The sequence below is a fragment of the Manduca sexta genome, chromosome 26 (assembly GCF_014839805.1).
Source record: "Manduca sexta isolate Smith_Timp_Sample1 chromosome 26, JHU_Msex_v1.0, whole genome shotgun sequence".
Lineage (NCBI taxonomy): Eukaryota > Metazoa > Arthropoda > Insecta > Lepidoptera > Sphingidae > Manduca > Manduca sexta.
The window spans coordinates 13,572,648-13,595,812 of NC_051140.1; the positions used below are offsets into that span (position 1 = coordinate 13,572,648).

The 23,165-nt window shown below is 34.1% G+C and overlaps 2 protein-coding genes across 3 annotated transcripts in view; both read right to left on the reverse strand.

Annotated features, from left to right (window-relative positions):
- The window catches only part of LOC115441091 (mucin-5AC), a 48,216-nt gene extending 29,588 nt beyond the window's left edge, over positions 1-18,628 (reverse strand). Inside the window, exon 1 of one of the 2 annotated variants that reach the window (XM_030165691.2) lies at positions 18,549-18,628. The gene's annotated coding sequence lies outside the window, so the exon portion shown is untranslated. The other variant, XM_030165690.1, reaches the window with a different exon arrangement.
- Positions 13,665-14,420, reverse strand: LOC119190764. The gene has a single exon (XM_037443476.1). The coding sequence runs from the start codon at positions 14,291-14,293 to the stop codon at positions 13,946-13,948; it is 348 nt and encodes a 115-aa protein (XP_037299373.1). The 5' UTR covers positions 14,294-14,420; the 3' UTR covers positions 13,665-13,945.
- Positions 18,629-23,165: the final 4,537 nt, after the last annotated feature.

Consider the following 23,165-nt stretch of genomic DNA (forward strand, 5'->3'; position numbering starts at 1 on the left):
ACGATGTAAAAGTAAAAAAAAAAAATATTTAACCTTTTCAAATTCTAAATGTCAAACGTTAAGCAATTAAATAATAGGGAAAACCGCAATGCATCAAAAAACTTATTTCATTAAAAGTGGTAGTCATGGCGTTGATAATAATATTATTGTCGAGTTAACTTTACATAATTTCATTTCGTCGAAACGCTTAAAATACCGTATTGACAGCAGACGATTGAAATTAAAAACTTATAATACAAAAACGCGATGATTTCGAATTTAAATAGACGTTGTATAGGTAAATAATAGGTATAAACGATGTTCGGGCGATGAAATCCTTTTAAAGGTCAACTCGGTTGCGTAATAGATCTGCTTAACCGACTTTGGCTATGGCACAGGAAACATTCAACCTGTCATTTTTATATACTGAGAAAGAATTTGTAAAAATAAAGATGTTTAATATGCTGTGGCGAAAGAAGTTGGGTCATCTGAGGTGATTGAGAATATTAAACGTATTAAGTGGTCGAATGTCATCGAACCGGTTGGTTTAATGCCAGTTGTGACTGTGGCGGGGCACGGCCGATGATATAATTGTGATTTTTTCCTTTTGTTCACGTTCGTTATTAGTTATAATATACGTTTCTAGGACTCACGACTGTAAATTGCAATTAGAGGTTATTGTTAACCTTGTGTGGAGTAAATTTAAATCATTGTAGAGATCCAAACTGCCTAGAGTTGAGCTTTGAACAAAGATCTTCCTAAAATATCATGGTAAATGAATAAGGACAAATTAAAGGAATTCGATTTATAGTTCCAGTAAGACCTATAAAATTGTGTTCAGAATGTTCTTCCAGTGTAAAGGTTAATAAAGTTTAAAGCTATGTTTAACTTAAAAAATTTGTGCAATAAAAAAAAAACTTAATTTGTTTTTGTCATGCAGGTATTCATAAATACACGATACATTTTTTTGCTACTGAATTGTGCTGCTGACATTGGTTTGGTATAAATCTTTTATATTCTAATGATAAATTGAAAAGCATAGTGTCAACGCAGAAGTTGACATATTTTTCTATTGACCTGAATGGCGGGACTAGAAGGTTATTCGCTAATGGTAGTCGCCTATCTATGAACAGTAGGGTACTACTGGAGGTGGTAACCTCCGGAGAGAATGGAATTTTAAAGTACTTCTCACCTCAAGACATCAGTGTTTAATCTCACAATGTTTAACTCTCAGTAATTCCAATGATCTAATTGAAAGTGTAATGGAATATGTAATATAGACCACAAAATATAATCACATAGTACACGATATAAGAACACGAGAAGCCTACCGTATAGAAAAAACTGCTGTTAAATATTCACCATTACTTAAATATTCATTATCACTAAAAACTAGCAATGACGTAACGTTTACAGTATCGCCAGGATTACGTCGGCCAATGTAACTGTAGCGCATATTTTTGGGGTGACCAAGGTGTTATATCAGTACTCGATACAAAGTCTGTGTATCAAGGTATGCTGCGGGGTCGTACGACTCACGTAGCGACCTCCGCTGCCAAATACCCGATCGCAACAATATAATAATTGTACTGTGATCATAACACAATACATGCGCTCCAAGTAGAAATCTCACCTCGTTTGCCACGCGGTGTACCGATCAAAGTCAGTAAGATCTATGGTGAACAGTATCGCTTTTATAGGTACGTGGGTTAATGATACTTGCGTTATTGTTAAGCCATGTTCGGTGTTTGAATTGTTTGCTGAATTTGGACTTTACTGGTACTCAATACAATCTGCATCTAGTTGCGTAGCATCTATGATCCTACTATTAATAGTATTAAATGAAAAAAAATGTGAAAAAGTTTATAAAATGTAAATGTCACTGCATAAGGTGCTGATGGAATTTAAAAGATAGGCAAGTCCTGTACTAACACATATTTCTTTTTTATCTGGGAAAGATGCGAATGAATTCAATATATCAAGCCTTACATAAACGTATAGTTACGGCACATTAATCTCGGAGAAGTGTACAGTGAAATGTTAATTCTGTGAACGGACAAACGTATTGAAGTAATACTAATAAATCGCTCAAAACAATACGTACGGAAATCAATCAATGCATATGACAAGTAACAAAATGCTCGGCAAAGAAAGTAACAGCAGTCCTGGGATTTTATTCAGTTTTCTGTGCTATCATTGGCTGACTTCATAGAGTATAGTTATATGATTTAAGCAAAAAATGCCGCGACAGGTTTACATGGCAAGCAGAAAAACTGGTTTAGTGACGTCCTACTTTCAAGCTCCGTTACGAAAAGGGTGTAATATAATAACTAAATGTAGTTGTATCACTTACGCCCGAAATTAATAATGTATCTACTATCCAAGACTGAAACCTATCTTAGATTGCCGACTATCTTTCGATTGGTCTCCTATCGGCATGCCAATATCTTAACTCGCCTATCCTTGCTTGCCTTCAAGGATAGATCGCTGGCAATCCTTTCCAGATGCGTTCCCTCCTGACCATTCCATTTTATGCAGAATATTCCATTCGTAAAAAATACTTTTGTAATTTCCATACAAACTATTCGTTTCAATATTTGCCTAATTGCGAAAAATAAGACTTGGAGTAATAAAAAATATTTTATGCATTTTAGCCCTCAAAAGAAATAATTAATAATTAGTACATGTCATATTTAAGATACAAACTATTTAATTAGTTTCAAAATGGAACGTGAGTAATGTGGTTGCTGACATATTTTGACACTGAAGTTTAATAACATTGTTCATAATATATTAATAAATCTTTAAATGATTTAGTTTTTAGTATGAAGTACGCAGTAAACTCGGTGCCATATAATAATAATTGGACTCTGTACACATTATCCAGTGTTATGAAACAAATTACAATTCCGTTATACATAATTGTTGCATAACTTTAACCGTTTACGCAGCGCACGCAACGGAAGCTCTCAAAAGTAATCAATTTTAGCCGATTTTGGTCCCATTGGTCATAGTGTGATGATATACATATACCCTATAATAGCCATCCTCAATAAATGGGCTATCCAACACTACAAGAATTTTTCAATTCGAACCGGAAGTTCCTGAGACCAGCGCGTTCAAACGAACATACTCTTCAGCTTTATATAATAGTATAGATAATGTATGGAAATTTTGCCTGTTTCTATGTTTTAACTTTCAACTAATAAAACTATGTTAATTTGTAATTATTATTGTGAATTACAAATGTAAATAAGCAATAAAATAAATAGCAGTGATTGTAAAGGTATTTTATTTTACTAAGTAAAGAAGTTATTTGCTAATGCTGTTCTTTCTCCAACATCTTGATTCTCTATATTGTTCTCATAATTAATAATATCAGCAGTTGATAATTCCACTTGGGTTGGAATTTCCTCTAGCCTGTGATTCCGACAAATATTGTGCAAAACTGCAGTTGCAATTATTATTGTTTGAACTTTAGGTAAAGATAAACGCAATGTCAATGCAATCACAGGGAAGCGACGTTTCCATGTACCAAATGTCCTGAAAAAGATAATATAAATATTTCCTATTCCTCAGCAAAAGTTGATGGAATGGAGAAACACCATAGTTCCTGAAAAAACGATGCAATTGCCCCTTGTTAGTACCTATCTAATAGTTCGGTAGGTACGGTATTTTTTGTAAATAATGTCAAAAATTATTTACCTTGTACATAGAAGTAACACGAATATACGAGATCAGTTTAACTAACAATGATTGGCAAGCAGATTTCGAAAGCCTAATCCAAACGTGAAATCAAACTCATCCAGGGTCTGCATGCTTTTCATTACCCGTGATGAAGCGCGACTTTCAGTTTCGCTATCAGTATCGCTAGTCCCTCCATCACTGTCGTCACTGTCACTAGAGAATATGGATATTTCCATTGCCTTTTCGTTTCCCTTAAAATCAGTGTAAGCGATATTCAAAACATATTGAGTAAACTGAGGAATTGGTCCGATTGGAAAATGCGATTGTTTACAACAATCAAATCAAATGTCAAAACGGGTAGATAGAGTATTGGCAAGCGTAAACTGTCATTTTCAAACAGAGGGTAATCTATGATCTGTAATCCGTCCTCTCAAAGATCGATTATTGTTAGAGATAGCTTACTGAATCTATGGATTGGTTATTGGCATGCTTAATCCATAAAAACGAATGAATTATCAATCTTAGATGGCATACATTGGATTAGGATTGGTTATTAATTTCGGGCGTTAGACATGACGTTAACTTCTAGATGTTAAACGTCATGCAGGCACCCAGCCATAGAAGTGTGTTTTACTTATCTCACTTATAGTGGCATACTGCAAATCACCAGAAAAAGTAAAAAGAAGACATCATAACTTAATATTTTAAAACATAAATGCGGCAAAAATAAAGCATAAAATCGTGTGACACGCACCAATATATACCACTACTGTAAAACATTCGACTATACATGTTTGATGCGTTTTGAAGTGATGTTCATGTGAGTGACCAACGCGACGCACGTATTTACACATAGCTTCTGAATGTGCACTCCATTAGTAAACCGAATCGTAATTCATGTTATTTGCGCGTTCCATCCTCATTGTTTGATCAGACTTGAAACCTTGATGAAATGAGATTAAGGCTGTTCTTTACGCAATTCGGTAGCTTTATGCTCTTATTAGTTCCGCATTAAAGAATCGTGTATATTGGATATATTACTAATACGAATGTGAATATCTCTGAGTATTGCATATTTGGTTTTTTGGATGTTGGTAAGAAGTAAATCTAGAAATCCCTTAATAGGATTTATAAATATTTGATACACTTATATGTCTTGGGTTGAAATAAAGTCTAGTTTCTGTTGTGGAAATCTGACTGGGACTTTTATTCTTGGAAAGCCTTTCATACAAACAGAGTCGCGAGCAACTCCTAGTAAAATAATGGCTTATTTAATAACTGCTATCTTATTCAATGAAGAAGATAAAAGTGGTCTTCGTTGCATGAAATGATCGCGGAGCGTGACAGGCGTTGCAAATATTGCTTAACAGTTATTTTGAGGTAATAACTTTGTTGTTCAATAGAACAACGCTCGTTGGTGCCATATGATATGTCATAGAATGCAATTAAGATGTCTATGGAATGTCATGTTCGTGTTGTCATGTGAATGTGATGTGGAAACAATCATGCGTTTGCTATGTATGTACGATTGTGCGTGGATTCAATGTGACTGTAGCATTCATGGCGACAAGAAAGCTATTATAATTCATAGTTATGGTGAGATGTCAACATTGAAATGGAGTTATATTGTGCAATTCATTACTATATTGAATCTATTTATTTCTATTGTTAGGTATATCGTTGAACATTTAATACAAGTAATGTTAGTAAAAAAAATAAATCAGTTTTTGGTATATCTACATGTTTTTATTTTCTGTATTATACTCATAATAGCAATTATTAAAGTTTAATTTTATTCTAGTAGTTTTTACTTTATTTATACTTATTAGTAAATATTAAATAACAGTTGTCTCTCCATGGAACTATATTTGCATTGTTTAGCTCCTCCTCATAGACATTTAATTAGTTTTATTAGTCGAGAAGTTCAAATGATTTAAGATTACCATAATAATAATAATAACCTATTAAAATAGGCTCAGTGGTTATTACGTGAACACAAACAGATTAAAAGACTCTACCTAAAAATTAGTTATACTATAATAAGACTAAAATTAATTATTAAGATCGTTATAGTACATTTTTATAAAATACTTAAATAACATGCTAAAATAGTTTTATCTAAATAGCTCTGACAAACTTTACAAAAAGTATATATTTATTTATGTTACGAATTCTATTGTTTCGTAGACTAAAAATAAATGTGCAAAACAATGACGTTAAAAGCTTTGTAAATATTTTTACGTGCTCCTTTTTTATTTTTTGTTTTACAAAATGATTGGTTATAATATAGATAATATTACAGCATTAGTAGTTCGTGGAAATACTCGAGATTAAGTAAAATAGAAGAATAATTGATTACTTATAAATCTATATATATAAAAATGAATTCCTATTTCCCTTGGTCACGCCATCACGCGTGAACGACTGGGCCGATTTCACAATTTTTTTTGTTGTGTTTGTTATTGTCTGGTGAATCTTCTTATGAAGGAAACAATTCAAAAAATAGTGCGGTAAATTAGAAAATTTAAGAAAACTTAACGAAAATATTGATTTTATATAACTGTCAATTGTTTGAAATAACTGTCAGCCATTGACAAACTGCGCGCTGCTAAATTCATAGTTAAGACGGGACAACGTCTGTCGGGTCAACTAGTATAATATACATAATATTATGCCTCCGGCCAGCGGCTATACTACATATGGTTTTTATATTTCTGTTAAATAATTATTAAACCAGCAGTGTACTATATACTGCCCACAACTGAGCAACATCTTTCTTACTCTTAGTGTTCTATCTAAGAGGGTTTTGTTAAATAGTTAAAGAATTTACCTTACAGACAAGCATACAAATGTTATCTCTATAATATTGATGTAGACTACTTTTGTTTATGTAAAACTTGTATTAAGCAAGCATTCTAATGCGTTATGCATATTTGTTAGTACAACATGCATTTATTCATGGCGTTGCCTGCCTTCAACGTTTTCGTTCGACGTGGCCCATTATGATCTCAGTCTCGATTAATATAAAATCTATTGCCTTGACATACTCGACATAAACACACATTCGAAATCTTTTGGCCTATTTTAGTACAGTGATTATTAATTTTAATGGTAACTTTGTTCACTTTGATTGTTATGTTTATGAAATGTAGTAGTATAACTATATATTTTATGACTACGTAACTATATGTTATTCTCTTTAGGTAAAATGTATGCAATGTATTTTTGCGTTGAACGAACATCAATAAAATAAAATGAAACAACACATGCAATTACTTTTATTTCATAGGACAGCCTATCCATACAATTGTAAGGGTCTTATCATCCGTATAATCATTAAATAACAATAATAATGTATTATTATAACAAAATTTATTATTTATTATACATGCTAGCTACATATGCGTATCGGAATAGTATGTTTTAGATATAGTGTTGTGTAAAGTAGGTAGGAAGGTACGTTGCAAAATGTGTAAACATGATCAGTAAATCACTAGTTTCGTAGCAATTATGGCGGCACGCAACAGTTTTCTGTGAGTTAGATGAATGCCGCCTCAATCGTTATTTAATTGACGTTTCTTTTTATAAAAACTCAAAAACTGGGCCTAAATGTATAACGCGAATTATTCCAAATACCTATTTTTACTGTAATCTAAGTTTGGAATAAGTGGATAATTTGTAATACGCAATTGATGGTGGGTATTTTATTACTTATGTTCAAAGTGCTCCTGGCCAGTATTGTTATGGCCGCTCCTTAAGAAACTCGACGTTCATTAGGTTTTTGAATACCTATTTAGCTGCTTCGAAAATACTTGTCTGGATATTTAATAACTTAACATTTTCAGTGGGTGATAAAAAACAGTTTTAATACATATTTTTCTTCATTCATTAATATTCGTGTTTTATAAGTATTTTTTTATAAAAAGGCGAAAAATAAATAATTATAAATCTAATTACAACACTAGAGATAAAGTGTTAAATACACAACCCTAGAATATTATGAAACATTGATGCATAGCTAGACTTGTAAGAACGAGTTATTTAATTAAAGGTCCTTACATTATAATAATGTAATAGAGCAAACGATGGGCCTATTTTTAAAGTTTTTTGATCACGTACCTAACAGTTTATTTCTCTGAGTAGTAGAGGAGGCCCGTGCCCAGAAGTGGGCCAGTATATAATACAGGGCTGATATTATAATAGTTTATTTAAGTTAATTTATTTGACGTGTCGCGATCCTTGAAAGTTGAAACATCATGTCTTTTTGACCTGGAGTGTCCGGATTTGTACTCTGAATAATTAAATACAAAGGAAATCTACAATAGGTACGTAATTTAAGATTGTCTTTTGGAGAATTTTAACACAACCGTTTTGCAAATACTTTGATTTAAATAGTTTATAACTTTTATGACACGCTTATGTTAATCTAAATTAAGATCCATCCATCCACTTTTGATAATGTTGCAGACAAAGGAAATATTCCACTAAACCTATAGGTATATGGAATGATATAAAATATTAAAAAATGCGGAGTGTGAAACTAAATAGCTGGTAGATTTCCTTAGTCACAACGGCCTCAAATTTCACTAGTACGAGTTGACGTTTTTTCAACTGTTCGCTGTATAAACTTTTTGTGACATCTGGCGGAAGGCAACCGTCACGATAGAGCTATTAAATCCGGTAGTTATTATTGCGTCAAGTTGAATAACATTTTAGTTACGCCTACCTGTATATCACGGACACGGACGTCGAACGAAATTTATCAACTCGTTCGATATTGAACGGGCAACTAATAACAAAGGATATGGGGTAGACATTAGGTTAGCCAAACGATATCTCACGAGCCTTATAAATGGCACTTAGATAAGCTAAAATTAATCATTCGTAGAATTGAGATATGTATGTTTGCCGGGTGTTATTAGGCATTATTTTATTTTAGAGTATAAACCATAATCTCATCTCTTATTATTAGATCCCACTTCACTTACCACCAGGTGTAGTAAGGTCACTTTTACCTGCACGTATTAAAAAAAATATGGTACTAACAGTGCTAAATTTGATATCCGATAAAAGCTACTTTACTAACTTAAAATTACGGTATTTGAGCATTAATACAATCACCCGGTTTTTATTTTTATTAGGGCATGACAAAGTGAACCACCTGAGTGAGACAGTGATGCACCTGATGGTAAGCTGAGTGGGGTCCAATAGAATGACGTCTGACGTGGGGTGATTACCTCGGCAGTCGTCACAATTATGCTGGGCTCTTGGAATATACAGAGGCTATTCCCGGAACCAAACTTTCTTCTTCTTAACTTCCACTTACTTAGGCCACGATGGCAGGTTTTAACATCTTGTGTAGTCGGTCGCTATCCGGGCGAATATAAAATATATACTTCCACCAGCAAAGTTAAATAATTATGAATATAAATATTTAAGTATTTACTAATATCATGTGATATAAAAAAACAAATGAAGAATTTTAATGATTTAGATCTGCTCAGGTTATGCACAACATTAATTTTGGAATGGGCGAGCAGTACCAATGAACTAACAATATTATAATTTGGAATGCGGTTGCTTTGAAAGTGACACGAGCAAGGTCGAAAGTGCACCCGCAAAGGATACAGCGGTTATATCAAAATTAAAAGACTAGGCATGTATTATACATCGATAGAACATACGTCAATGATTATGCCCAAACTATAGAATCGTGAGGATAATCAGTCTGCATTCAATTATTTTTTGAAATCAGTGAGCAACGATATACGATCAGTAAATCACGACTACCTCCCCTAATAATTCTTGGAAATTAGATGTTGAATTTTTAATATAAGGACATACAGTTGAAAATTGTTACTATTACAGGTTAAAGATTGTTTACATTGTTACACATTTAAATTATTCTTTTTTTTTTCAACATTTAATACATGCCGTGACAACTGCAGGTATTTAAAATATGGTGAGTGCATTGTAAGGTTTAATTAGTTAAATTTAATTACTACTGTTTGTCCTTAAACAATTAATAAATAAGTAATTTCATTGACGGCAATGTTATTTACACTGGAAAATAGCAGTATGTACATGCAAAATTTGTGACATAAATACAATTTTTTTTCGAGTTTCCCTGGACCAATTCTCGCGTACGAGAGATCTGCCTCCTAGTTATTAAAGGCAATTTGAAAATGCATGACTATCGTGGTATGAAATTAATACTTATAATTTTATTGACGTACGTAATTAAGTTGTTTTATAGCTTGATGTTTATGAACGCCGCGTCTATTTATACGGCATGGTCAAGAGGGCCACGCATGCAATAAAATAAAGTTATATCTTGGCAAATGTCATTCGATTGTGATGGCGGCCGATAGAAAGTCGGAGATATATAGATGTACATATCAATTGTCGATGTGAGTTCGTGACCAAGCGGATGGCGATAACTTATCACCCGGACACTTGCACAATTAGCTGCTTACGCAACAAAATACTGCGCTATATGCGCCGAACATTATCCATGGCGAAGGTTTATTTGAGCACTGAGATTGGCTACATATTTGTAGTCGCTGGTTCTGTTCAGTATAAACCTATATGTTTAATGTTATGTAATTTAAATAAGTCTATTCCATTGTATTATTTCGATATAAATTTTGACCTAAAAAGTATCATAGTTTTCCGGTTCTATTTGGTTCGTAATTGCTTCGTTTCATAAAATCGTGACGGGAACTGACAGTTTTGCTGTTACGTTTCATTAAGGAAGATACCCAGAATGCAAAAATTCAGCTTTCTCCTCCCTAATGACTTGCATTAGTTTGGTAGCTAACGAATTTTCTTGGCTTCTGGTATAACCTGTGTTTCTGAGACATGGCGGCCTCATCTCTAGGTTATATAGAGCCTCCTTACTTTGCATTAAGTAAAGCAAAAATAGCCACTGCCCATGCCCTGATTGTTAAGCGTAGAAATAGAGGTTAAAAAAGACAGGAGTTGCTTCATGAGGTTTCTATGAGATTGTGGCCTTTTTTTTTGCCACATCCATGATTTTTTTTTATCCTGACTATACGTTTGTTAGCCTGGCAGGGCCGATTTATATAAACACACCGGACTTTCGGGTGAGCGCTTTAGGCACTCTTAACCCTTCAAAAATTGAGCAACTATGCTGAGGGTAACCCACTAACGGGTTACGAGCCTCGGCTCAGGACGGTCACTGGGAAAGGATGAGGAATCAACGATTATGGATGTGGTATTATACTTATTAAACCGGCCCAATCGTGCTGTAGATAATAATTATCATGTCTGAAGTATTGTTCTATTTTTTAAAAATTATATTTTATTACTTTTGGAATTATATTAAAATAACAGGGATTGGAATAAAATAAGTGTCTTCAAAGTTATTCTATACAAGAATATTTAAATAACATTGATTATTTAAATTACGCTAAACGATGCTTAGTGAAGGGTTTCCTAGCTTTACTTTACAATAACTTGATCTGCCATTTGCACTAATATAAATTAACCATGTTTGTACTCCATGATTTAGTTTACAAGTCATAATCCTAAAAAATAATAAAATAAAATATTATTAATAAATGGCACTTTATATCTGTATAAAAACATTTTCATTTAATGTTAATTCTTTCACTCCCGAAAGGATTTAACGCAGTAGAGTACTGAACATAACGGATTATTTTAAACTTATTAACTCAGCCCACTTCGTTAATTAACAATTTTTTTTATTAGATTCTGGACATCAATAACATTGTTATGACTTATAGAAGCCTTAATAACAGTGATCATTGAGTCTTACGTTCTAAAATATATTTATTTTAATATTATTAACTTTATTTGGCGAAGGCGATTTTAGCTTCCGGTTATAATCGGGATAATTACTGAAACATGTATAACACCAGTCTACTTTATTTGTCTCCATTAACAATATTATTAGAATAGTATTTAGGCAAAATATTAGTGGTATATAGCCCGATATATATACAAGACGGAAGTGTAAGGGATTGCTAAAAAATCGTAAAATAATACGAACTAAAGACAATTTTATCACAGTACATTGGTCTGAAAACTATATTTGCGTAAAAAATGTGACGCACAACGTAGGCGCAAAAAACATTACGAGGTGTTACTTTCACTATTCATTTACTGTCTAAACTTACGCTAATTTGAAAAGTTTTATACAAGTGATTCATATTTGTTTTATAACGAACACATAAAAAATCCTCGCTCTAGAGGATGCCTTGCAGCATGAAACACCAAAACGTTGACTTCCTAAAAGCGACTTACTTATAACGGCATTGGTTTTCAATTGCGGCTGAATGCATGCGCGGTCGCGGCCGCCGGCGTCATCGGGTAAGTATTTACACACGACCAAGTGTGGGTTGACGACCCGCGCATCTCCGTCGCGTGAGCAACACCAGTGATTGTTTACCGTTACTTATTAATGCTTTTAATAGCCACGATCATGTAATTTGAATTAAATGATACGTTTTTGTACTCACTGTCAATGGAAGTGTAAAAGGCCGAGAGGCCAAGTGAAACAATCGATATCATTTGGGATGTCATGGACGTGATATCTAGAGTTGCACTCAAATACGTTTTGACACATTCACATTATTTAATAATTTGTGTTATATTGTTAATTATAATAGGTAATTTAATTAAAACCTTTGTTAACCTGTCGAAATGTTTGTAACAAAATATTCTGAGGTATAACTCTTCCGTACATCGCTGAGCATTGACTTTCCTTATTATGTCATTCTGCATTTAAGCCAATTAAGCTAGAAGGCCAACAATTGTTAAGACTAATCAGATATGCTGATGGCAGTGGTTATGAACCTTTTCAGAAATATTTTCACAGCAAGTTTAATGTCAGACTTGATTTAATATAATTAATGAATTTAATTACAAGTTAATCACAACTTACAAAAATATCACGAATTTAAAAAAAAAAAAATCTCGGCAATTAACCATAGCGTCTCAAAGATGTCCTGTTCTTGGAAATAGATTTACAGAGCGATTGGAAACGTTTCCTAATTTATTTAAATTAGATATACCGCTGAAAGATGTTTCAAAACTATAGAGAAGAAAATAAAGACGGTAATTACTTTGACGTTTCATTTCTAAAAGTATAATTAGCGTGAGCAACTCTGATTGTCTATTGTGACATCAAAAGTGGTACAGCAGTTTACAAGTTTGCTACCTGGGTATTTGTAACTTCATTTTTGTTCACATAGGAATTGTTAATGAACGAAGGCAAAGAGTGATTAATCTATTTGCTTTGTTTAGTATTTGATCTGATCAATGCGATTGTGCCATCGACGATGTTATGTTTGTTTTCTTTATCGTGATTTGGTTTTAGATTGATTGATTTACTTTCGCATTCATATAATATACAAATGGCGATGTTGAATCACCAGTAGATAGAATTTTGTTGTTGCTTGTTTAAATTGTTAAAAGCATGTCCAACTTTTTTCGTTTTTAGTACATACTTAGTTAATTTTCATTTTATTTATGTAGTTTTTTGGATAAACATACTTAACTATATCATTTCTGTATGTAAACTAGTTAATTCAGTAAGCTGTGAATAATTTATGAGTAGAGTCCATTTAATATTTATTCCATTTGTTATGCACATATTAAAGCTTATTTTTTTTTATTTCAAAACACATTTAAAATTAGGTGTTTGGGTAACAGAGAGAAATAAAAAGGGTTGCACAGTGTACTGAAGATTATGATTGAACGTATGCGATTGATTTAATAATTTTTTTACCAACCACCATTTTTTTACGCGGGGAAAAAACGCGTTATCGCTACCACCACTCGGAAGGTCAGTGGAATGGTTATGTTGGTTTCACCGGTCTTACGGCCCAATGTCGACACTCGGGAGTATAACATCATCCGAGCGAGCGTTGGACCGAGTCCCTAACCCTTGTATACCCTACACCGGCATACCAACCAAAACCCGCGGTGGCCTTCTTCGGCGCATACGGGACGGCCCCGGGGTTTCTCCTTGCGCGATACCGCATTGCGGCACCTCTCTAATTGAAGGGGCTAAGATGTCCCACATGCTGAATGACTCCTTTGGAGTCTACGACATCGGGAGACCTACTACCCACATTGTCGTCCACCTCAGAGTCGCTGTAGTCGAGCGAGCAGCCCCCTACTGTTCGCCCGCGACTCGCTCTAAGCCCCAATTAGTCGCCTCTTACGACAGGCAGGGGATACCGTGGCGGAATGCTTTAGATGCCCCGAGCCACAGGGCTTAAGGCGCCGGTCAGTCGTCTATCCCGCGCCTCCTTCTTCTCCTCTGGTGGCGGGCGGGGTCGTTCTGCTCACGATCCCGCTCGGCACTCTCCTTTCGCGAGATGACGCACTCGCAGAATGAGGCCATCGCTCGCCATGACCTCCAGCCGCCGACCATGGCAGAGACCGCGGCCGGCAGCGAGAGGTCTCCTCCGACGACTGTTCTAAGAGCGCTGCGTTGTAGATCCCAAGCTGCGCACTCCTCGAGAGTGTGTTGAACCGTGTCCTCGCGGCCGTTGCCACAGTGGTGGCACACGGCCGACTTCTCTTTTCCGATCCGACACAGAAACGAGCCAAAACACCCGTGGCCCGTCAGCATCTGTGTCAAACGGAATGTCGGCGCACCGTGGCGTCTGTCAAGCCAGCTTAGGAAGTCTGGTCGCACTGCTGCGACAGTCCTCAATCACGCACTCGGACTCTCCAGCCTGGTATGCCACTCTTCTACGGCGGCACTGCGGATGGAGGCCAATTGGGCCGTGACCTCACTCGGGGCCGGGAAGAGGCCCGAGACGGGACGCCTCCTCAGTTTACCAACCCCCATGAGATATATTTGACGACTATCATTCGAGGTACTAAAGCAGGTTTTGAACTATAAAAAAATTATACTTATATTATAAATTCGAAACTTAGAGAACTTTATCTTAGAAATAAACGTGGAAAATGCTCAACAGATTTGTATGAAAATTTACAAGTATATATTTCATCCCGATCTACGTTAAGATTGTTCAAAATTCGTAGATTTCAGGAATGTTATAATTTACAAATAAGGCAAGCACTAGTTAAATACACTGAAATTCTACTTGATCGCGTCATATTATCTGCGTTAAAACAAGAAGAAACAGTTGAATACCTGTTAAGAACTTTGAGTTCATATAAACAGATATTATAAAACCTAGTGTTACCTAGTGAGGTAATTAAGCAATGCATCGCAATAACAAGTCACGATAAATCAAGGATACTCATTTTGGCACATTTCACCAATATTACTTTATCCCTATCGCTGATTTATAATTTCTTTGCAGTTGTATCATATTTTTATTAATTTATGTATTTAACATAAAGCCGTTTAGTATGTAGTATGCTCAGGTGTGGATTTGATGTAGAAATTATAAGATTTCTTGGGAATAAATTTTCCAAACAACACTATTTCAAGTATTCCGTGTTAAGGAACTTGGCTTAGTTAATACTTTCTATAAGGTGTCTCATTGCTAATTAATTTGATAATATTAAAAACAAATCGATTTGTAACAATCACAATAGCTAAAGTGTTGATAAAGATTCAAATCGGGCGGGTGTTATTGAAAGAAAATGACATTGCTTATATAATTTTTTGGTATTGTTAAATAAACATAACCGCACATGAGCGTGGCACGTACAGGCACGTAACACTGCAGTTGCTTCACAGCCAGTGCGCTTGCGTCAACTGTACGATGAGTGGGCGCTTCGCGGGGTGTCTTCCGCGCGCCCCGGTGGCCTTCACGACAAGCTGCATCCAACTTTATGTTGGACATGTTGACTAGGCGTTAGGCGCAGCCAATCCCAGACGCAAAGAATCTTTGAATAACACGTACCCAACACTGACGTCATACTGCACTCCGATCTCAACGGGTTGTTCCTAATCTCGAGGTCACAGAATCAATGTCGAGAATATACAATTCATTGTCCACACGTGCACAGATTGAATTTTCTTAGCGCGGAAATAAATAAAACGCCTAATAGCCGTGTGGGAATTCGTGAGAAAATAATGAAGCTAACAACGGCAAACAATAATATATTAAGTTTTGCATGTCTTCTTGTGCAGCTTTCAATTTAGTTTTGAGGAATAGTGACTATTACGTACGTGTTAGGTAATTCATCACCTTTTACACCTATTAGCAATATTATAGCGAAAAATTATATCCGTCAAGTAATCTGTGATTACAAAAAGTGAAGGCCGGGATGATTCAAAGTCATCGGACATTACAGAGGCGGCGCGAGGCCGTCGTCGGTGTGTCGGCCGCATGCTAAACACCTGTCGAAATCTCGTTATCCAATATTGCTGACAAAACACACATTGCACTAGCCACTACCGAGCACAGACTATTCTAATGATAATTTAGATTTAGCCACCGCCGCACCATTCTTCTTTAGGTATATTTGACACGCTCCGGAATATATATTTTGTGATTTGTTGCAATAATCGATTTTCGTATTTCGCTTTTGTATAATTTTCGATCCAGTTCAGATGACGAAATAATGAAAATTACAGTTTGTCTATTATGATTTACTAGTCTATTATTTGACAATAGAATCAAGGTTGGTTATTTTTTTAAATTTAGGCATAACATTTCTGGCTTTCTGCAGTTAGTGGGGTCGTTGGAAAGTGTTCAGCGAAGCGCGTCGCGCGGGAGCCCAGTGCGCGCGTTATTAGTTTCGCCATCGGCTAAAGGTCGCAGATATGCGCATTGATTGATTGCTTTAAATTACATTTAAATGCTCTATTAGCTAGAATTATAGACATCGTTGCTACTATTTATAATATAAGAGTCGGTAAATGATTCTGTCCTCTGATTCCGTAGCCCAAATATTATGTATGATAACCCTACTCGATATAAAAGTCTCGACACTCTTAACATCATTACATTCATAAGGAATTATACATTTGAAATTCATTAAACATATTTAATTACTATTTTGGCAATTCAAACAAATTTAAACCTTAAATTTACAATAACATAATATTTGGTTTTGAACGTGTGTAAAATGGCTGATATTATTTTATTACTTCGACGGATGTTGTGAATGCAAACTGTAAGGAATGTGGTATTGCGTACAAAATGTATATGTTTTATTCTACAGCGTGACTTGACTGCCAAATGTCAGAGCTGTAGGAACATTTTCATCTCCAATGAAATCATTATATTTTAATAGCGACATGCACGCTGAGGTAAGATTGCGAATAAGGAACTATCTATCAATATAGCAAGTTATCTAGAAAATTCTCTAGAAGTGTACAAAATGGATAAAGAAGATAGGTAATATTTTAATACTTATTATATCGTATATCTCATTACATATTTATGAAGGGAAACGAATTCAAAAAACGGAGCTCCAGTTAAATGTGGTATTATTGTACGCATTGCAAATGACATAGGCTGGGGAAAGCGAAATATCAGTGTACGTACATGTAATTCGTGATTAAAATATTCAGTGGATGATAATATTATGCTATACTTTCGATATATTGTATCTCACGAGAATCGACTTCTGTTGCATGTTGATTCATCAATATTATTGTATTCAGCAACGACATAATATTTTATTGATGTTTATTACGTTAATATTAAGAAATTGTTTGTTATTTAGGAATTGCTTTATTCGTGTATGTTGTTAGAATTTTGACACCTTTAAAACTTGAGTTTAATCTTCAGGTCAGCCAAGGTTTTTTTTTTGTATTTTGATCTTAGGTCCTTGACTGAGGACTGGATCCAATATGTTAGCAGGCTCGCCACCTAACACAATATTTAACAGAACTAGTCACAGTACTGCCTTCTTGCCCTTTAGGAATGTAATCTTTACATATGTCAAGCATTCGTATGTGCGTGTCATTATACATACTTACACACATATGTAAAATACATGTGTACATTATACATACATAATATTACAAGAGTATTATGTTATGTTATTAAATCTTGCTAAAAAGACACGTAACAGTTTGTGGTCAGCACTCTTGATGTAACTAGTTCAACGAGAAGTGATACAGTAAAAAAATTGTAAAAGGAAAGCTAGGTTTCATTTATATCATAGTGTTCGTACATTTATAGTTGCTTATGTGTATAGTGGTAAAGCGAGTGAATAAGTAGCCATGAGTACTTGTCTATCAAGTAGCAACACGTGTGTACAATAAGTTTGAAACCAGTTTTTTGATCCGATTGCTAGTTGATTTAATCACTCGCTCACCGACTAGCCGGGTGACCACATAAGTAGACGCAAGCGGGAAACGCTCGACCACTTTCATCACCTCATTAATAAACTAAAGAATGGTTAGGTTACCGTTAAGCAAATTATAACAAACATGAAATGCGAAACACGTACGCTGAACTACAAATTACATAAACTCTTTGAACAACTCAAATATTTCAACAATGGCAAAGGTTTAAATGTATGCAACCGAATCGGATCATCTAGGAAAACACTTTCTTTATATAGAAATAAAATTAAATAAAATTCAGGTAAGGTTAAATAAAAAAAAACTTACGTTCAAGTGAGCGTAACATCCAATATTGTCGGCAAGTACAACAGCTACCAAATATTTAAATTTTCATTAACGTTATTGAACTTTAGCGACGTCATAAATTAATGCACGTAATATTTTTTTAACACAAATATATTTGAAATAACAATCTTAGTGAAAGTATTTGATTTTTGTCACGACCGGAAAACTTTTTGGCTATTGCAGAATTGGCACTGACTATTTCGATATTCGTTAAGGAAAAGAGCGACGCGTAGAGTCGCACGGCAGGAGTTGGCGAAACTAACGTACGCAGCGCGCAGGCGCCGCCAAGGTATTGTTAAAAGTTACTTTTACTTACGATACTTGCAGCGTGCTTGCGTCCGCGACTCTAGGCAATTCGGGAGACCTTGCTATCGTCGCGCCGCCTGTACCGAACCAGTCGGACTTACGCATTCGCGAAAGAGAAAAATAGAGGTTTCGCATTTCGTCTGTCGCACGCGATCTGGAAAATTATTTTTTTTGCGCTATGTCCAGGAATAATTTAACTAAGTTAAATTTGAACTATTAACAAGCACACTATGCTGGTTTGTTAAACTTTATAGAACACAGTTTTTTAAGTAATACAAGATAGAAATTAATTAAGTATTACTTAGTAATTTCCTTTAGAATTTGAAAATGCAGATTTGCATGTTCACCAGGCTTTACATAACTTATAACAAAATTTATATCAGCGATTTATGGTTTGCTGATACTTTAGCAGCGATCCGATCTGCGCACTGTGCCCAATGTCACGTAATACATAAAGTATGAATATGGAGTGAACAATGAACCTTGATCTGAAAGCTGTTATGTTTCCAACTCAGTGAGAATTTTGTTACTCCCGTCTCACTTCATAAGGAAAAATGTAAAATTGTTGGTGTAATGATACATTCAAACATCTTAATACTTTGTTGAAGTAATTTTTATTCAACGGATACGCGTAGAAAATATTTGAACTATTTATTTTATATTCAAGTACTGTACTCATGAGGTGCGTCTTGAAGTAAGACAGGTTTTAGAAAACGTTTAGCTTTCTATAGGTATACACTAAAACAAGTATGAAGTAGTCCTTAAATTCAGGATTTTGCTAACATTTTTTTATTAAAATTTTAATATTGAGGGAGCATACATTGCATAGCATGAACAAATACTTGGCAAGTTCGAATCAAATTGCTAATATGTAGTGTTTAGCGCCAAAATGCTAAAGAATTCGTGTTGCAACCTGCGCTCAAGGGTTTGCACCATTCGCATTGTCTATGAAGAGTGTAGTGCACACTTATTGAGTGATGGAGCGGTTACCTGGTCGTGAATCGTGTCCATTATGACCTCGCACGCAACCAAATAAACTGATTTGGCCGATACGCCTTCATTGATTAGGAAACATATTAGATATATGTGGGTGATTTAAATTTCACCTAACAGCTAGAGCGCGACGACACGTAGCGCATTTTTGATCGAGTCCTTGAGGAAAATGCCTTTCAAAAAGAGTCGCTTTTTACTGCCTCTTAACATTTAAATGTTAGGAATAGTTTAGATTTTTATTTAAATAGTGTTTTTGGTAGCTGTTGATTATCCTTAGATATTATAAAACAAAGTCATCTGTCACGTCTATCTGTCTGAACGGGATAAGTTCAATAACTACCGAACAAACTTTGGTATGGATATACTTAGTTTGAGACCCTGGGAAGGATATAAGATATTTTTTATACCGGGAAAATGTTTAGCGGGAGTTTTATCTCGGAAAAACTCTTTCATGTGGGCGATGCCACGAGCAAAAGTTTTACTAACTTTAAACAATATTTTTTTCTTAGACCATCGGTAATATGCTTGGAAATTATTTTTTGGGTAATCCAGACTTTGGTTCACATCAAATTATGTTATTTATTTTAATGACAAAAGGAATTATAGTGTTATCTTCCAAGCAACATGGTTTTATATACTAATTTGTTTGTCGATAAATAATATTATAAAAAAAATGCAACCTTTGACTGTATAGAGTAAGTATATAATTTTAATTATACAAATCGACTCCTTTAAAAAATAATACAATCGTGACCAGCATTCATTTTTATTCTAAGTATCAATAAATAAGTGTATGTCACATAGTACACTGACAAATTCAAGTATTAACTGGCTATAATTATAATGTACATTAAACTGTAATTAAGTGTATTTCATAACAATAGTTGTAGTTTGTAATGTCAAATCAGTATAATATAATTGTGCTCATAAATCAAATTTAGACAGTTTTTTGATCGCACGAGTTGCTTATACCATGTATTCAGGGTCATGAAGAAAAGTAAAACACAATTATCTGTTATTATTAGTCATTGACACGTCAACGTCATCCGACAAGACATATTACCATAGACATATAAGATTAGTCAACCTGTGGTCATGACATTTAACAGAGACCCGATTGAAAACGACATATATGATTGTTCTGTGTTATAAAATTTTGGCTTTATGATTAAAATACGTCATTTATTAGAGTTCCGTTAAGAAAGAATATCGACGAAACAATTTTTCTAAGCCTACAGCGTCTGTCTGTAGTTGTGAACAGTTTAAAAAAATCTTTTTGTAGGTAATACAGAACCAGAATCAACATGCAATGTTCTATGTATTATATGTCTTATTAAAGTGGATTTATGAACAATTAAAGTAATGAGGTACGGAACCCTTCGTATTGCACTTGGACTCGCACGTTGTTAGTGGTATTTAAAGATTTCAAATTGTTACCTTTATATGATAATATCCTTACGCTGGTACTTGGAAGTCGTTTTTTTTGTGATAGGTTATTTGCGTTCTCGTGTTATAAGTCAAACCTTTAAATCGATGTAGTTGGAAATTATCTTTGTCGTATAAAAAACGTTTTCTTGTTGGCTTCAACCGATGAATTATGAAGTCATGTGGGTTCTGTAAAGCAAGAGTCGTCTTAAACCGGTTACAATTTGACATAATCCGGTATCTCTTAGATCTTTACGGAAGAAATTTACATTCTACCATCTTGGGTGTCTTGATAATATCACATGGTCCGGGATTTGAGGAGAAATTCACGACTAATTCACATAAAAGAAAGTGTCTAACAAATGTTTAAATTTATATTAATTTAAATACAGACTGTGTTGCTCCTTTAAAACTTAGTAATAAATCGTAACGCTATTTATTGAAGAAAATAAATAAGAGCATTATTAATATGAAGATGAATAAAATAAAATTAGAGTCAAATGACGCAGTAATCAGCGAGCATTTTTATACCAGAAAAAAAATATTGATTAACTTTCATATTGAAAAATTAGTTCAAATTCATTTATTAACAAATATAGAAATCATTTAGATAATGTGAAGAATATACTGGAACAGACACAGTGTTGATCTTAGCACTTAGTGTTGAACGGGTGTTCGAAGTGTTCCAAAGATTCTTCTTTCGTAAGAGAATGAGAAGATAGCTAATAACAAAAGAAACTTTTCAGAATATAATCACAGACAAGTCATATATTCCTTCCGACAAGTTTCTCTTAAAATGATGTAATTTTAGATAATATCAATAGCGATTCTCACAATAAAGAATATGATATATTAATTTTAACCAAATGGTCCATCATTGATGTTACAAAACACAGCCATCGGCAAGGCTCGTCGTTTAGATGCAATAAATCAGGCTGGTTTAAAAACAAAAATTGCGAAAGATGTTATTTTCTTGTAATTGACCATGCATGTCATTAGCGAAATAATGTTGGTTAAAGATGGGTAAATATTATTGTTACAAAATACTTATTTAAGTAAAGTTTTTTATATCCTATCCTTTGGTTTTTTTACTATCTTCATAATATAATGATAACAACAATAGTAATGATTAAAATGTTATATTCGGTATTTATTCGCCCTGAATAAATGTACAGATTACTTTTACTAAAATTTATGCATATAAGTCGAATAGGTAGAAAAACAAGTCTATAGAGACTATTTAAATAAAAATAAAAAAGGTGAAAAAATTGTAATTACTTCGCATTTACTACAAGCGAAAATTTTTCGATTGTTTATTTTGCAATTTCGTAATCATCTGTAAATATTCTTGTCTCGGTACAATTTCCATAATGCTAATTGTCGTTTCAGCAGTTAAAATCAGTTGCGTGTTTAATATCAACTGCATTATAGTTTTACACATCGGTAGTGTCGGTGTATAATTAATCGTAACGTTTTCTTTCCCTTTTACTTATAATTTGATATATATTTTTACTACCTGCCTTTATTTACCAAAATGAGGTGACACGACACTATTTTTAGGAAATGTTTAATAATAAAAATATTTTAATATGAATTCATTGTCTGCGAATTCAATACCTAGTCTCGTCAATTTTCTTCTAAATTGGCTTGATATTTAAATTGTATGGTTTTTTGCTCCCTAAATATCCTTGTTTTAATTATTTTTATTTAAAGCTGCTAAATAGAAAATCACGTTTCGACGCTGTCTTTATGTTTTTTATATACAGATTATCTAGAATGCGGTTGTGGTTATCCCCAATTATGTGTAATCAAGACTAATAAAGAAATCTGATGGTTTTTATATGATACAAATGTGAAGAATGCCGCATTTTCCTATTAACATATAAATATCTTCCTAATAAATAACTCCGTGAGATGTAATAAGCACTAAAGAATTTTATATAATGTGTAACATTGTACAGTGAAACTAAATTGTATTAATGATTAGATTCATGCGAAACTGAGTTAAATTAATAGGTTAGTAGCTGGCACCCTTAATTTCTTCCACCCCTAATGTTATTTTGCTCTAGTCACAGATAAGTAAGGTTCTTACATTACGTAATCCCTTTATTAGAGTCAACCTATCTTTGAAGCTAAGTTTAAAAATGGATAGTGGATACATAAAATTATATAGCCGAGGCAACATTTTTTTCGTTATTTGTGTCAATAT